General features: G+C 36.9%; 1 protein-coding gene across 1 annotated transcript in view; it reads left to right on the top strand.

Moving 5' to 3' along the window:
- COL25A1 (collagen type XXV alpha 1 chain) overlaps positions 1-16025 on the top strand; it is a 459511-nt gene that overhangs the window by 411836 nt on the left and 31650 nt on the right. Inside the window, exons 23-29 of the mRNA XM_073892101.1 lie at positions 582-659; positions 7110-7133; positions 7745-7789; positions 10880-10924; positions 13644-13724; positions 14564-14626; positions 15258-15308. Of these exons, the coding sequence (XP_073748202.1) occupies positions 582-659; positions 7110-7133; positions 7745-7789; positions 10880-10924; positions 13644-13724; positions 14564-14626; positions 15258-15308 (387 nt within the window). The remainder of the gene's footprint in view (positions 1-581; positions 660-7109; positions 7134-7744; positions 7790-10879; positions 10925-13643; positions 13725-14563; positions 14627-15257; positions 15309-16025) is intronic.

Genomic DNA, 16025 nt, shown 5'->3' with positions numbered 1-16025 from the left:
ACGGAGCAATAACAAGCCCATAACCATCCAGCTAATAGAATTTTCCATTTTTCAATTAAGCCAATTATAAAGAAAGCAATAGCCCATATTTTCAAAGCCTTTTTTAAAGATAGGCAGGGAATTAGGACATGACTAATGGAAGTGCAGTGGCAGAGCTAATGTCTAGGGTAGACATCTTATTTCTGTACCCTGTTTTGGTTTAATTTTAATGGAATTCTGTTCCTACTGAGAAAGCCAAGCATTTCCTACAGAACAGTGTTCTATCTTCTTAAAGAATAAGGAAACAACCAATGAGATGTAGAAGTATAGAAAGAGATTAGGGGTTGCTTTAGGTTTGTTGTTAAAGCCAACAAAACGTTGCAAGTCCAATCAGATTAGCCTACATTTTATAATTTTATAATATATATAATATATAATTGCAATAAGGACAAAATTCGAACGTGATTACTCTGCAGTGCAGTTGGACCATACAACGGAATAGATCAGACAGAGCTGCATGTTGCCATTTTTGTTTTTGCCACAGCCCCTTGTACAGCCTAGCTTAACTTCCATGATTTTCCCTTGGTTGGTTTTCTTCACAGGGTCCACCTGGTCAAAAGGGAGATCAGGGAGCCACCGAGATCATAGACTACAATGGCAACCTCCATGAAGCCTTGCAGGCAAGTGACTGCCCCCTCCCCTGACACAGAGACACTGCTGAACACCCATGTAATATGTGTAAGTATCAGCTCCCCTGCCCCGTGCCCCAGGATCCCAGAGGGCTCCACTACTGCAGGCACACCCTCTTCCTGAGCCCATCTTCTTCCCCAGTGTATGCTCTTCCCCAGTGTATGCTCTTTATTTCATAGCATTTTTCAGTCTTTCCTTTTCTTTCCCTTCTGCCTTCAGATATGCTTTAGTGTTATCTGGTTTAAACCTCGTGCTCATTTTGCCAGTTTTTGTCTCCTTGCTTCAAAAGGAAGCCTCGCAAAGCAATGAAGAGCCCTGTGGCTCTAGAATCAGAGCTGCCTGGGTGGAAATCTCTTGCTTACTAAGCGCATGACCGAGGGCAAGTTATTTAACTTCTCTGTGCCTCAGCGTCCTCACCTGTAGCCTGGGGATAGTAGCAGCAGTACCTGTCTCAAGAGTTGTTATGAGAAATAAATAGGTAAATACATATAATACACTTAGAGCAGTGCCTGGCACATACTAAGTCCTCTGTAGGTATTTCTTATTACTGTCACCATTCATAATATAATGGATTACCATAGAGAAATACCTATAGAGTAAAAATCCATAGACCATGTGGCTTGTCTCCATCACCTTTGCTTTTTGTTCATCCTTTCATGCTTGGACTCCTCCATTGTAGCCTATATCAACATTCTGTTGAAACTTCTCTTATAAAGGCCATTAATGACCTCTAAGTCAAGCCCATTGTACTCCTCACCCTTGATTTTCTGCGACATTTCTACTAAACCACCTTCCTTTTGAAACTTTTTCTTTCTGGTTTTTCTAATCCTCTATTCTCATTTCTTCTAGTTTTCTGCTTGGATAGATCCATTCTATGTTAGTATTTCCAATTTCTCTGTCATCCCCTAATTTTTGGTATACTCAAGTCTCTGATCTTTTCTTGGTTCAGTCACTCCCTCTGTGTTCTTCTGTGTTGTAGCTTCCAAATCTTTCACCTCTGCGTCTGAGCTGCAGGTACCTCCAGCTGTCTAAGAACATTTCCACCAGGGATGCACCATCGCCTTATCAATTCCTACCAACACACACAATTATACTGGTCACTTTTCCCACCAATCAAATGATTCCTTTTTTTAACTAATCACTGTCTGTTAGGGATACTAAAATTCTTTGCCTTTCTTGAAATAGAAACTTTAGAGTCATTTTCAACTATTGTTAGTCCTTCATCCTTTACATCTCACCACATGCTGCTATTTCCTTTCTCAAAGTGTCTCCTAAGGTTATCTCATTCTCTGCATCCCCAACGTGGCCCACGTCCTGTTTCTTTCAGGGCTCACGCTGCGCCAGGCCCTTGACCAGCTCTCCTAGCCCTCGTGCCTCCCTGCCCTTTCTAACCCATTCTGCATATCACTCTAAGACTAATTTTCCTAAACTCTCACTTTTTCGATGGCTCCAATCTGCTCAGAAACCTCAGTGACCCCCTTACCTCCTCTATCAATCCTGACCTTCATCTGACTTTCAAAGCTCTATAATCCTGCCTTTCCTGTATAGAATTTTCCATTTCTCCGAAACACAAATTTTCCCCAAGAGTGCGCGTGTTTACCATATCCGTAAAAATCAGCCTTTTTTTTTTTGCCTGGTTTATCCCATTCTTCTTCCCTTTCTCTCATCCATCTAAATCCCATCCAACAATGTACTGCTGCCACCTAGATGATTCTTCCTTTTGATCCTTTCAGACGTTAGCAGTCAGGGCCCCAGTAGCTCAACCTTTAATTGTTCTCAAATCACCTAATTTATTTTAGTCCTGCCTCTTAGCAGACTGTAAGTTTCTTGGTGACAGAAATATGTCTCATGCTTGTTTTATATCCTCCAATATACCTGGCACAGGTCGGGGCATGTAAATATTGAACAAATGGTTACTGATTGATGAGTGAGTACACTTAGTGTATATGTACAATCCATTTCTTTGCTTGAAAGCCAAATTGATTTTAAATATTTGCCATTTTGTACTTGATTGAATTATTTCCCCCATCTTTATGATTTCACCCCTAGTGTCTAATGTGATAGATCTACATTTCTATGGGTCCTTTGCTACAACTACCATTTTTAACTAGTAAAGCATCTATTAAATAGTTTTTGCAGAATCTGCCTTCAGCTCAGCCTATTTTTCTTTTCTTTTTTTTTTTTTAAGACTTTATTTATTTGAGAGAGAGCGTGGGATTAGGGGCTGGGGGAGCTAAAGGAGAGAGAGACAAGCAGGTGCCATGCTGAGGCAGAGCCCAACGCAGGACTCCATCTCACCACCCTGAGATCATGACCTGAGCCGAAATCAAGAGTCAGACGTTCAACCACCTGAGCCACCCAGCCTCCCCTCAGCCTATTTTTCTTTTCATTTCATTCTTTATCTTCTGGTAAAATGCAAAGGGAAACATACTTACTGCTTGGAGATATGTTGCTTGGTCAGCATGTTCAGTCAACAGCTTGAAATAGTGCTCAATGCAAGTGGGTAAGACTTAAGCAGTAGCCTCAGGCTCTTGTCAAGTTCTAGAACCAGATTTCTGATTGCTCCTTTTTTCCCACAAATTGATAACTGCATGTAGAAGAAAAGAGAAGAAGAGAATAAAAAGTTTTGATATACCTACTGTGTTTTCAAAGCTTTTACTTACAAAATATACGGACATATTTTTTAACTTAATTTATTATCAATGTTGTAAATTTCCCTTCAACTTCTTTCAGTGACACTATAACTCATACTACTACTTTTAAAAGGTGTACATTCTCTTAGTTTCCAAGAAATGCTCTGATATTATAGGCTATGGCCATTTTTGGAAAAATTGTGTCTTTTAAAATAACCTTTGCTTAAACAGAGCCAGGCATGAAGCAAGCTAAAACCTAAAACTGAAAATCTGTTTTCATCTCCCCTCTGCTATTAACTAGCTGAGTCATTTTCGGGAAATCACTTAGTGTACCTATACTTCATTGATCTTATTTGTAAAGTAAAGATGTTTTGGAATAGATTTTTTTTCTAAGAGTCCATAAAGTATGGATATGGAAAAATGCTTAGGGTCATTTTTTAGGAGTTCCTGAACACTCTTGGCTAATATGCATAAACGCACTATACTTTTTTTAAAAAAAATAACACCTAGGTCTTGATTTAAAATGGTGTATGTGCTCAGTTTCTTCTTCCACCTCAAGTTCTGTATGACAGCAAACCAATCAATATCCATCATAGTCAACTAGTTCATGTTTCTCAACCTAAAGATTTATTGTTTTAATAGGGATGTTAGGGCAACTATGTGTTATGCTTGTAAATAGCTTATAGTTATTTTTTTAAACTATTCGTTTTCCTGATATAGTACTCTACTTGAACAAGGACCCCCTAATAAAATCAATTTAGCCATTAGCCTGCGAAGAGGTAGTAGACATTTTTTCTTTTGTTCTTAACCAGTGATGGATATTCACCATTTTACCGATTTCATTTTTTTTAAGATTTTATTTATTTATTTTAGAGAGAGAGAGAGAGAGAGAGAGAGAGAGCACAGCAGGGGGAGGGGCAGAAGGAGAGGGAGAGAGAATCTCAAGCAGACTGCCCACTGAGCGTGGAGCCCTGACTCAGGGCTCAATCTCACAACCCTGAGATCGTGACCTGAGCCAAAATCAAGAGTCAGTCGTTCAACCAGCTGAGCTACCCAGGCGCCCCACAGATTTCATTTTATTATCTCCTCCTCTAAAAATAAATCTGCCCCCCAAACTCTAGAATAATTAGGTAAATAGGTGTATAATACAATTATAAAAACATCACATTAGAAATATAAAATTTGACCATTGCCTCTATTGAAAATTGTTATTTACATAAACATCTGCCATAAGCCATTTATTTTGATTTTTAAGTTTCCAAAATTAGCAGTAAAACCTCTCTATTTCCTAACTCAAGTTTTTAAAAATGTTCAATACCATCTAACTTAAACCTATTGTCTAGTGTAAATATGGGTGATTTCAGCTTGCATCATTTGAGAAACGAAAGAAAAATAACTTTTAATTCTAAAGAAATTCACATAAGCATCTCAGGGAATAAATCACAAAACAGCCTGTGAGGCTTCAACCTGTTTATTGTTGCTCCAGTTCATGCCTCCCATTTCACATCGTGCCACATAGAGAACAAGGTGTCTTTCTCCATCACTACCAAAAATTCTGGTTTTCCCATCATTCCTGGAGTTCAAGAGAGAACGCTGCTGAGTTCACATGGGTTTAACTTAGAAATCCAGAGTGAGTCAACATCTTCAGGATGTGTCTGTGTGTCTGCACACGGGTGCTTCAGGATGGTGGTAAAAACTGTGTTGTTTAGAAGTTAAGCTTAGTTTGTCATTTGTTCTTTTTATTATTAGCTGGATGAAACCCACTCTATGTAACTGTTAGGTCTCACAAAATGTAGTTGTTTAACAAGATGACATAAACTCCATCTGTTAGATAGTTCAGTTACCATTAATAATATGCCTTTATTAGGCAACTCATTATAAAACATGTTGTTATCCTTACATTTTAAAAAAAGACAAACTAGTTTTTTTGTTTTTTTTTTAAAGATTTTATTTTATTTGTTTGAGAGAGAGAATGAGCATGAGAGGGGGGAGGGTCAGAGGGAGAAGGAGACTCCCTGCTGAGCAGGGAGCCCGATGCGGGACTCGATCCTGGGACTCCAGGATCATGACCTGAGCCGAAGGCAGTTGCTTAACCAACTGAGCCACCCAGGCGCCCAAGACAAACTAGTTTTGTGTCCAGGTGGAAAATGAATTCAAATATGGTACATTTGGAAAACGTCAAAGAGTTCAAATTGTAAAGTCCCTTCCCTTTCTGAGGCTTTATGATTCTGCTTTGTAGTTAAAAATATAATATATAATTGGAGGGCAGTGATAAAGAAATTATTTCTACTCTATAATATTCTAATAGCCTTTTTAAAAATGACTCACCTACTTATAGGAGCAAAGAAGTAGCTTTCTCATAAACATAAATCTGACTCCTGCTCTAGGTGAATCCCTTAAGAATAAAGTAAGTGGTGCCTTATGTTACACAAATATGATAGTATAAAAATCTGGGCCTTGATTTTTTTTTTTTAAACTTGCCCCCAATTTGTGACCACTCTTCCTTTTGTCTTAGAAGAGCTGGTGGTGTTTTTTTTTTCCCTACTGTGTTTTCCATGAAGCTGTAATGACCACGACTGATTTTATCATAGAATACAAACTTTAACCACTTGTACACATGCATAAATATATTGTTTTCTAAGGAATGATGACACCATGTCACTAGAGACCCAAGTGTTTGAAGCAAGATTGGTAATATTAAGATTATTTTTTACAACAATAATAAACAACAGCAGCAACCTGAATCAGAAATTGAAATGGAGGAGTAAAAAACAAAAGGATGGTTTTAAACTGATATTCACAACTTTACGTGTAACTGGGTAATGTTTTTCTGTGACCAGAGTCGCTGATGGAAAATGTGCTCCCTCTATGACCACATCAGGGGGTTATGGGCCCTATAGAACTTTTAGCATGAGTGGCACCTGGGTGGATCAGTGGGTTGAACGACCAACTCTTGATTTCAGCTCAGGTCATGATCTCAGGGTGGTGAGATCGAGACCCACCTGGGGCTCCATGCTGGGTGTGGAACCTCCTTGAGATTCTCTCTCTCCTTCTCCCTCTCCCTATGCCCTTCCTCACTACGACCCCCCACCGCCCCTCTGGTCGCACGTTTTCTCTCTCTCTCTCTCACACACAACACAAAAAGAACTTTTAGCACGAGACTTAGACTAGAAAACATTAATGCAGAAATGATTCATGGATTAAGGAAGAAATGTTGTGGAAATTCATACTTACTACTTTTCACTAAGAAATTGGATGAATTCCATGTCAACTCCTCTCTTTAGCCATGGCACCCAAAAAAAGCTAATTATAACGCAACAAATAAGCTGAAGTCTAAAAAAGAAAAATAATATTACTTATACATACAACTGGATATTTGTTTTCCCTAATTGAACTGCTCTAGAATGGAATTCTTGCGAATAGCAATTTCTCAGTTCACAGTCATGCCAACAAAGCTCTGCAGTACACCATTTTACTACATAAATTTTTTTATTCAGGTGAATTAAAATTTTGACATTTTCGTTTTTCTTTACACATAGATTTTTTAAAGAAAAATATAAAAATAGTTTAAAAAACAGTCTTATCAGGTGATGAATGGCATTCTGACCCCTGCTCCCCCCAAAATCTTTACAACTATATTATATTCATTTAAAGATAGGATAGTATGTTTTCAGTATCTTGTCAGTCTCTTATAAGACGTCACACTTGCCAGAACATATTCAAAAATTGATTTTTTCAGAAATGTATTATTGTACTTTAGCACACAAAATAGGTAACTCTGTCTTTGTCAATACATTTTCCCAACAGAGGATTACCACCCTAACTGTCACGGTAACTCCCGTTGCATGATTTCTGTGGTCTGTGACTTCGTATTTGGTGTTGATGCATGCCAGTCATAATGGTACTAATGCAGCACTTGTTTTTGTCTGATATTTAGTTTTATGCTTCCTTATATTAATAACCTTTTATAACATTTACCCCAATTAAATCATTTGTTTGCTTAGTGAAAAAGACCAAAAAAAAGTTATTGTTACTTCTCTTAAAATCTTTGGCCTTATAATAACATAGCTTTGTTCCTTAGTGTTTGAGAAATCAAATCCCTTGTGTGTGGGGGGAGGCCAGGTGTCTAGAAACACAGGTAATATTAGTAAGCTAACTCATCCCAAGGAGATGAATGTGGGACACAGTGGCAATTTTGCATTATCTTATAGAGTAAACTCAAAAGCATCTTCAGTGTTATTTTACCTAAATGTATTGATATTTTTGCATATAAGTAGGTCATTTTTATAATTCCATAGCCAGTGAAATTTGTCCTTATTGCAAATTAATATTGGGGGACATTTGATTATGACAGAAATAAGGGAAGTATATAGTGTACTTATTATTTAAATTGCAATACATATACTTGCTACTTTTTATAACTTTGTCTTTTCTTGATTTAGGGTCCCCCTGGACCACCTGGACCTCAAGGACTACAAGGGCCAAAGGTTATTCTTTATTTTACTTGTTTCCATTTACCATATATGGTATAGAGAATCCCACCTTAAATATATGTATCTTTGAAAAATCCTTCTTACAAAATGCTGAAGGAGCTGAGATCACAATATCGCTTAAGGCAGCTAAGAATAAACATTGAGATCTGGGCTGAAGGAAGCAGGATTAAAAAAAAAGGAAAATTAGAAAAGAAGGGAGAGAAATAAGTAACATTAAATTTAGAGGGAGGACGCTGAGAAAAACAGAATATTAAACAAGGGAAAAATAAGTTTTACAGAAATTATAAAGGTAAAAGAACCACTAAATGTAGTGTATGAAAAAAGGAAAATATTTCTATAGAGGAGGATTGAAGGAAAATTTGCTCTAACACTAAAAAAGATTTTTCCCTTCAATTCATTTATAATAAAAAGAACAAGAGAAGCTTTAGCATGATGTATTCACAGATGACGATTGGAGAAATCATTTTTGAGTCATTTTTTATAACATATCCTATTATATTTATTCAGACATTCTGCCATTTAAATCTTATCTAATGAAACATAGCACCTATGAATAGCAGAAAACTAGAATTACTTGATTATATTTCAAATTTATTAGTGGTGTTAGCTTTACCCCTCCAAACTTAAACTTAGTTGTTTAACCACATTTGAGCAATTAACACATGGCCATGTCTCTAGCTTTTCAGAACTGAGCTATGTTTGTTGAAATATGACTTTAATCATTGGAGTTCTATTGGAGATTCAAGTAGTTTTGAAATTCATCTTTTGTTGGTGCCTTTTAAGGCAGTTTATTTGCTAAGTCTGTCATACACACACACACACACACACACACACACACACCAGCTTTTGTACCCTTCTCTTTCAAGATACTTAAAAACAGAAAGCTAGCACATAGAAAGTTCTTTTTCTGTTATAAAAAGGAGTATAAAGTAAAATATTGCTGAGGTCCTTACCCATGTAAGATATATTTAGAACATGGAGCCTAATTTCAAACAGATCTCATGTACGACATAAATGTAAGGTTTAGGGTTTTTTAACTTTTTATTTCTCTATCACATTCTGGTCCCTAAGAAATGTAACACAAAAATCCTCCAGTTATTTGTTCCTGGTAAGCAAGTCAGCCTGGATCCCTACTCTCTAATATCTTGGTGAGCTGGATTAGACAACCAAGAAGGAAATCTGCAGATTCCTTTTTCATCTGTGTAGAGTCAACTAGGATCTAAGTTCCTTGTTCTTCTCCTCACTTGAGTAAGTCTCCAGAACCAAAATTGGCCTCAGTGCTAAACACACCTCAAAAGCTTCTAGGACTTTACCCTTCTTTAAAGCCCAAAGGATCTACAGAATTCCAAAGGGTACCCACCCCTTGTCCTAAAGAGACAAAAAGATTACCCTTTTGATAGGCAAGTAAAGGCACTTCTTTGATGAAGAATACATGCTATGGACGTGCATATGGGAAGGCTACTCTCAGTCTTGGGAATCAAGGATGACTTTTGGGCTGAAACTGAGGAGGACACTGGCCAAATGAATGTCATGACAAGTGGGTTGTGGGAGGGTATCAGTCAGACTCCCTTACCTCGCACCCCTGCCAGCCTTCCTACTATGCGACCACTCTGCCCCACCCCACACAAGGCACAATGATCTCATAATTGAACTCTTGGACTGACTGATACAGTCTTTCAAGCTTTCCATGATCTCTCTTCGGGAAGGTTGGGATAATTGAGGGGCGATGTGCCTATGGCCCAGAATCAGCAAATGCCGCCTGAGTCAAATATAGAGCCCATTTGCACCAGGGACTTACAACCTCAGACTGAATGGGAACCTACTCCATCAGTGTTTCTCTTTCCTTTATCAAACCAGGATCAGTTGACTTCTTACACATCAGGTAACTCTGCAAACTACATTTGATGAGTGAAAGATAAATTCATAAGTCATGAGTTACGTTTTCTTTTAAACATTCCCCGGTCACATTGTGAAGGTAAAAGCTTAGCAAAACAATCGTTATTGGACCCAGAGTGCTAACAAGTATTCAGACTGAATGAAACTAGGTCTTAGCCAGGTGCATCCAACCTCAGCAGACTTGTTTGTGGCAAAATAAACTTTGCTGCTACCACAAAGAACCGGAAATCAGGAGTAAGGAAGGGCTTTTCCTTTTTTTTTTTTTTTTTTTGCATTTGTCAGGCTTTCTTTAAACATTGGAAAGCTCAAATTTCCTGCTGTGGATGATAACTCTTACAGTTTTTACCAGGGAAATGATCTCTAACAATTTCAATATAAGGGGATCTACAAAAGTGATGCATTGATCTAAAATAATATCTTACCTTTCAAAGAATTTGTTTGTTCAGCACCTTTCCAAATGAAAAGTGACTGGGCATTTGTTGTTTGAATAAATATCTAGCACATTGTTACATTTGTTTTTAATGGGACATCTTCAGTTAAGAAAAAATAGACTTTGGGTTTGTCGAGGTTTCTAATAAATCATATGAATAGTAAACTTTAATTCATTCCTAGCATAGTATAGGTAATTGAATCGATCCAAAAGTAACTTTATGTGGATTAAGATATTATCTGATTGATTCTATCTATAAATACACATTCACAATCATGAACCTGTATCCATTGTTCAAATGGTATCAGTTAAAATATTGTAAACTTATGGGGCTTTGCATTCTGTTCTTAGTCAACTGTCATGTTTTTGCTTTTTTCTCAAGTTGGAAAATGAAGAGAAATCATACAGATATTTTTAAGGAGAAAAAAGTTAACTAAGGCATATAGGTTGTTTTTATAGAATATGATCAGCCACCAAATAATCTCTATCAGTTTTTCTTTCACCATTTTTTCCTTTAGCCTACATCACACTTGGGGCAAAAAATAAAAACATTGGATCTTAGCTACTTATAAGTATTGTTATATATAATCTTCAAGAAAATGTTATTTCACTTAGTTTTGATATGTGTATGATGTAACGAGCTGTTCCTGGGTTATGATGCATTTGCTGAAAGTCAAATTGTACTGTCACCAGGTAACATGACTTTATTTATTTACCAATGATAAATGGAGGCAAGCCATCACTTTTTATATTAACAGGGAGAACCAGGATCTCCAGGAATCCCAGGAGTTGATGGAGAGCAGGTAATTTTCAAAGATACATACTGTCATTTAAAGCATCATAATTGATCACCACTTTTATTATAGATTTGGAGCCAAAAAGACATGAGTGTTGATATATGATATCCTCCCTCTTTTTTCACCATCTGTTGTAGAGATTACATTAACTCTAAAAAGCAATTGGTTTTAAATTAGACATTAGTTTTCTTTGCAGAAGCATATAAGCAGTAATGACATTTTAGTTTTGTCTTAATACTCCTTATCAATCTATGTAGCAGTGACACTTCAGTAAATTTTTGTTAGACTTATAAGATCATTATCAATTCAGTAAGAATAGGCTAATTTTTGTCAGTGAATACAAATCATTCGAGATTAAAATCAGTCGATCAAAGTTTCCACAAAATTAGATATTGCTTATATATGTATTTTGACAATATTTTTTCCCAAGTAAAGATTACATCTAAATTTCAAGATCATTGCGAAAAAACAAAAACAAGTGGGGTATTTGTACCCTCACAGAATATGGCAGTATCTCCAAAGGTTTCCCTTAAAACAGAGGTTGGCCAACTTTTTCTATAAAGGACCAGATAGTAAATGTTTTAGGCTTTGCAGGTCACATGGAGTCTTTGTCACGTTTGTTTATCTGAACACCCCTTAAAATTTTTTTCAAAGATTCAGGCTGTGCAAAAATAATCCCTGGGCTGGATTTGGCCTAGAAGTTGTGGTTTACCTCTGCCCAAAAAGAATCTGACTAGGAGAATGTGGACACTATGGGGAACTCAGAGTCAAATCACAATGGTTAGCTTCAAGATATTTGATGTTTTCTGGGCTTCCATTATTCACCCAAGAAATGGCTAAAATTAGGAAGATCAGGGGCGCCTGGGTGGCTCAGTTGTTAAGCGTCTGCCTTCGGCTCGGGTCATGATCCCAGGGTCCTGGGATCGAGCCCTGCATCTACCTCCTCAGTGGGAAGCCTGATTCTCCCTCTCCCACTCCCCCTGCTTGTGTTCCTTCTCTCACTGTGTCTCTCCCTGTTAAATAAATAAATAAAATCTTAAAAAAAAAAAGATCAAAAGCATTCTTGATATAGTTGGCAAAATATGCTCCTCAGGAGACAATATTAGATAAGAAATTAAGTTTAAGACTGATGATGTAATGTATGGTGATTAACATAACATAATAAAATAAAAAAAAGAAATTAAGTTTAAGAGTTATTTTACTATCAGAGTTAAATGTTGAAATCCTATAATGTCACATTAAATAAATGTGATAATTAAAACATTAAAAGACTTTAGATGATTTGCTATTATTAATCAGAAATCACATTAGAATTTAAAAATCTGGTTGTATTAGGGCACCTGGGTGGCACAGTTGTTTAAACGTCCGACTCTTGGTTTCAGCTCAGGTCATAATCTAAGGGTCCTAAAATAGAGCCCTGCATTGGGCTCTACACTCAGCTTGGGAGTCTGCTTGGGATTCTCTCTCCCTCCCCCGGAACCTCTCCCACTCATGTTCTCTCTCTCTTTCTCTCTCTCTCTTAAAGAGAATACAAAGAAAAGCTAGTTGTATTCCTTTCCCAGTGTTAGTCATTAAAAATAATTAATTTGACATGCAGAGTAACATACTACATGGTCCCTACATATACAATAGCTGGATTTTTTTTTTCTATAAGCCTCACAAGGTCTTCTTCTGCTATTAAGTCTAATAACAGAGGTTGGCTACCCTGCTGCTCTCCATCACTAGATTCCTAAAACGAACCAGGAGCTGATTAACCAGTAAGATCCATCTACCCATTCAGACACCTACCCACCCACCCACCTAGCAAGTGATTCTGAACTAAGTGCTATAGGTAAAAGTAAAGAAAAGACGTGTTCCTGTCCTTAAGTAGTTTGTAGTATGGAAAAGATGAACAGGTTTGTGCAGCCAGGGGCCCCTGACTATCAAAACTATGATCATCCCTGCTCAAGAATGGGCCATCTGGTCGGAGGATAGTGAAGCCCCTTGGATGAAAATGCTTAACAATATAAATTAACTTCAGTATTATTATTATTACAAAATTCAGATTTGCTAGCACTCAAAAAATACATCCATTTCCTCACTGTAAAAGAATAAAAATAACATCATGGATCACCTCACAGGGATGTCGTGAGAATAAAATAACACTGTGGAAAAGTTAAAGTGTTTCTAAACTTAATTGAGCACTGGTGCCTAATGACTAGGTACCTAATGATTGTGCCTACATTATTTACCTTTCTCTATATTGAACCATTGAAACTGATGGTGACTGGAACTTCTGCCTGTTTTTAAGAGGGGTAGGGAAGTGTCATGGATAGAGATGGGAGAAATTTATTGGAACCTTTGTTATTATAACATTAGTCCTGGTTCAAAATGCACATTGTCCTGCTGAGAATTTAATCCCTTAAATTATTTCAGGACCAGTGGTATCGAATTAGCTGCCAGGTAAAAATATAGAATCAGGAGAAATTATGTTAACACCTAAATTCATGATTTTCATACTTAAATGACCTACGTAGTAGAACTTAACCCCTCTCATTACATGAGGAAATAGTATTGATTCAATGTAGAAGGTTGCTATAAGAAATAACTCTACCTAATAGTAAAAATCAGAATCATCTCAGCATAGGACCACCCACTGACAAAACTGATCTGGAATTCTGTTTTCCCTAGGATGTTACTATCAAGGGTCAGTATGATTCTTACATGCAAACCATATCATTTGTAGGGACTTAAAGGCTCAAAGGGAGACATGGGGGACCCAGGTATGCCAGGTGAAAAAGGAGGAATTGGACTTCCTGGATTACCGGTATGTTTATACTTTTTTAAGTTGTGTTCATATTAAGATAAATTAAATAATCAAAAAAGAGTTATATGACTAGCTGCAGTCTCATCTAGTGGTTAATATTACGTAAAAATGTAACATTTTTATTTTTAAATATTTGAGGTATTGTTGGTAAATTACTCCAACTGGGCCACTAAAACAAGTTTTAAAGCATCTAACCAAATGAATTATAAGATAAAGCTTCATGTTTTCCTGAATTATTTTCATCTGAAGATAGTAAAATAAGTATAGTTGATCACTTTAATTTGGTATGCATAGAATGGTGGTAGCTGGTCATTTTTAAATAAGCTAAAAAATATAGAACAATTTAAAAACAAGTTACTCTTGAAAGTGCTCTCTTTGTGTGTATGGAATGGTGTTTTTATGGTTTTACCCCATAATTTTTACTGAGAATTTGGAAGGAAAAATAGAGAAAAATGTAGAAAACTGCACTGCCCTAGATCTATTTTAAAGCAAGGAAGTGTATAAATAAATGTCAATGAAAACTAAGTTAAAAGACTGACCTTTGCTATTTAAAGTGAGCACCATCATAAGAAATATAACATTTATAATCTGATATATTTAACAATGTATAAGTTTAACCAATCAAGCCTACCCTAGTTTTTATTTACTTTATATTTTATTTCACATATCATCCACAATCCTAGAGATTTGGAGAAGCTTGCTGTTTGAGGCTAAAATGCAAGGGGATAAATCCTTCTTTTATATATCATGTATATAATGTTATAAAAATTTCGAAAGAATGATTGGTCTTACACTTGGGGAACAACTTCACCATCTCAGCTCTTACTGGTTATTTGTAGGGTGCCAATGGAATGAAAGGAGAAAAAGGAGACTCCGGACTGCCGGGTCCTCAGGGTCCTTCCGTAAGTCCATGGCAGCTGAACTCCCATGGTTCCTAAAGAACTCTGAAACAGACCTTTTATTTACCCAGTTCGACCTGTGCCAGAGGGCTTATCAACAGTAGAAAGACCATGAACCTCTTAGTTTGTCAAACTGTAGAGAATACGTCTTGTCGGCCTTGTATAATGAGAGACAAAGTGTCTCAGAGGTCTGAGTTAAAAGCAGTTTTTTAGGGGACTCTTTAATCATAAGGAGAAAATCAATGGTTTTCCCATAATGCTTTTGGGTAGAGCTTTGTGAATACAGAACATACGTTTTTTTTTTCTCCAGAGCCCTGTTGCTACTCAGTGAAATAATTTGAGAGTTTAATAGTGATTGTGGTATTATAGCATTTCTTGGTAATCAGTTGCTCTCTTTTCTTTTAATGTACTTTAAATTTATTCTGGTTTTTGTAAAAAGACTGTATTTTTTTAGTGTTTTTTTTTTATTCTCATGAAGGAATTTCTAAAGGTAAAGAATCAAATGCGTCACTTCTTCTAGTATTCTTCCACTGCAGCTATTAATGGCCTTAGCAGAACGCCAGCATAAGATTCAAGCCAAACTGCCTTATCTAAATGAAGTAACCAAATCCATGTTTATGTTTTGGACATACAGATAATAGGCCCACCAGGCCCACCAGGCCCCCATGGCCCACCAGGCCCCATGGTAAGCCTTTCTTCTCTACCAAATGTAATCATTTATTTACAAGCATGCTACTAGAAAAAAACAAGAACACATCCCTCAAAGCAGCCAGTTTGTATTTTGTGCTATTTTCTGGAATGGACAGAAAATACGAGGTGCTTTGAGATATACTGACTTTACAGTGTTGTTCTTTCACTCCCCCAAACACATCTCTTGAAAAGAGATAGAGTAGTTTTGTGATAGCAGACTTGAAGGTAGATTTAACAAGCTTTACTCCAACCTACAGTATGAACGTCAAAAAATCATCTTAACCAACCACTGTTTAGGCCATTAGTAGCATAACAAGATTAATAATTGTAGCCATTAATGAATGTGTCTAACCAACTTTGGTTGAAATCCTTTAATGAGATGTTTGATAGGAACACTTATAAAATAATATGGTAAAAACTGAAGCTCACTTCCACAGATGACATATCTTGTTGCTTCTTTTTCTTTTCATTTTTATGGTACTCTGGTGGATCCAGGGTTTACTACAAGTATCCCTCAGTGACCAATAGAGTCAATGGCCATGCTCTCATAGAACTCATGTCAGGTGCTGAAGGCAGCCCTTAAACCGGTGTAATTCTTAAAACGTCCACCCAATGGCACTAGTGTTAAAGCTAGAACGTAGAAGGCAGAGTGCTTCAAGTGCCTTTGGCTGGGGCAGGACTCAGACAAGTTAGGTAGCTTCTAAGGTCACAT

This window comes from Callorhinus ursinus, unplaced genomic scaffold (assembly GCF_003265705.2).
Source record: "Callorhinus ursinus isolate GAN/ISIS: 27379988/994484 unplaced genomic scaffold, GSC_fseal_2.0 scaffold4, whole genome shotgun sequence".
Classification (NCBI taxonomy): domain Eukaryota; kingdom Metazoa; phylum Chordata; class Mammalia; order Carnivora; family Otariidae; genus Callorhinus; species Callorhinus ursinus.
The sequence above is the reverse complement of the archived record's forward strand: the minus strand, read 5'-3'. Positions and strand labels throughout refer to the sequence as shown.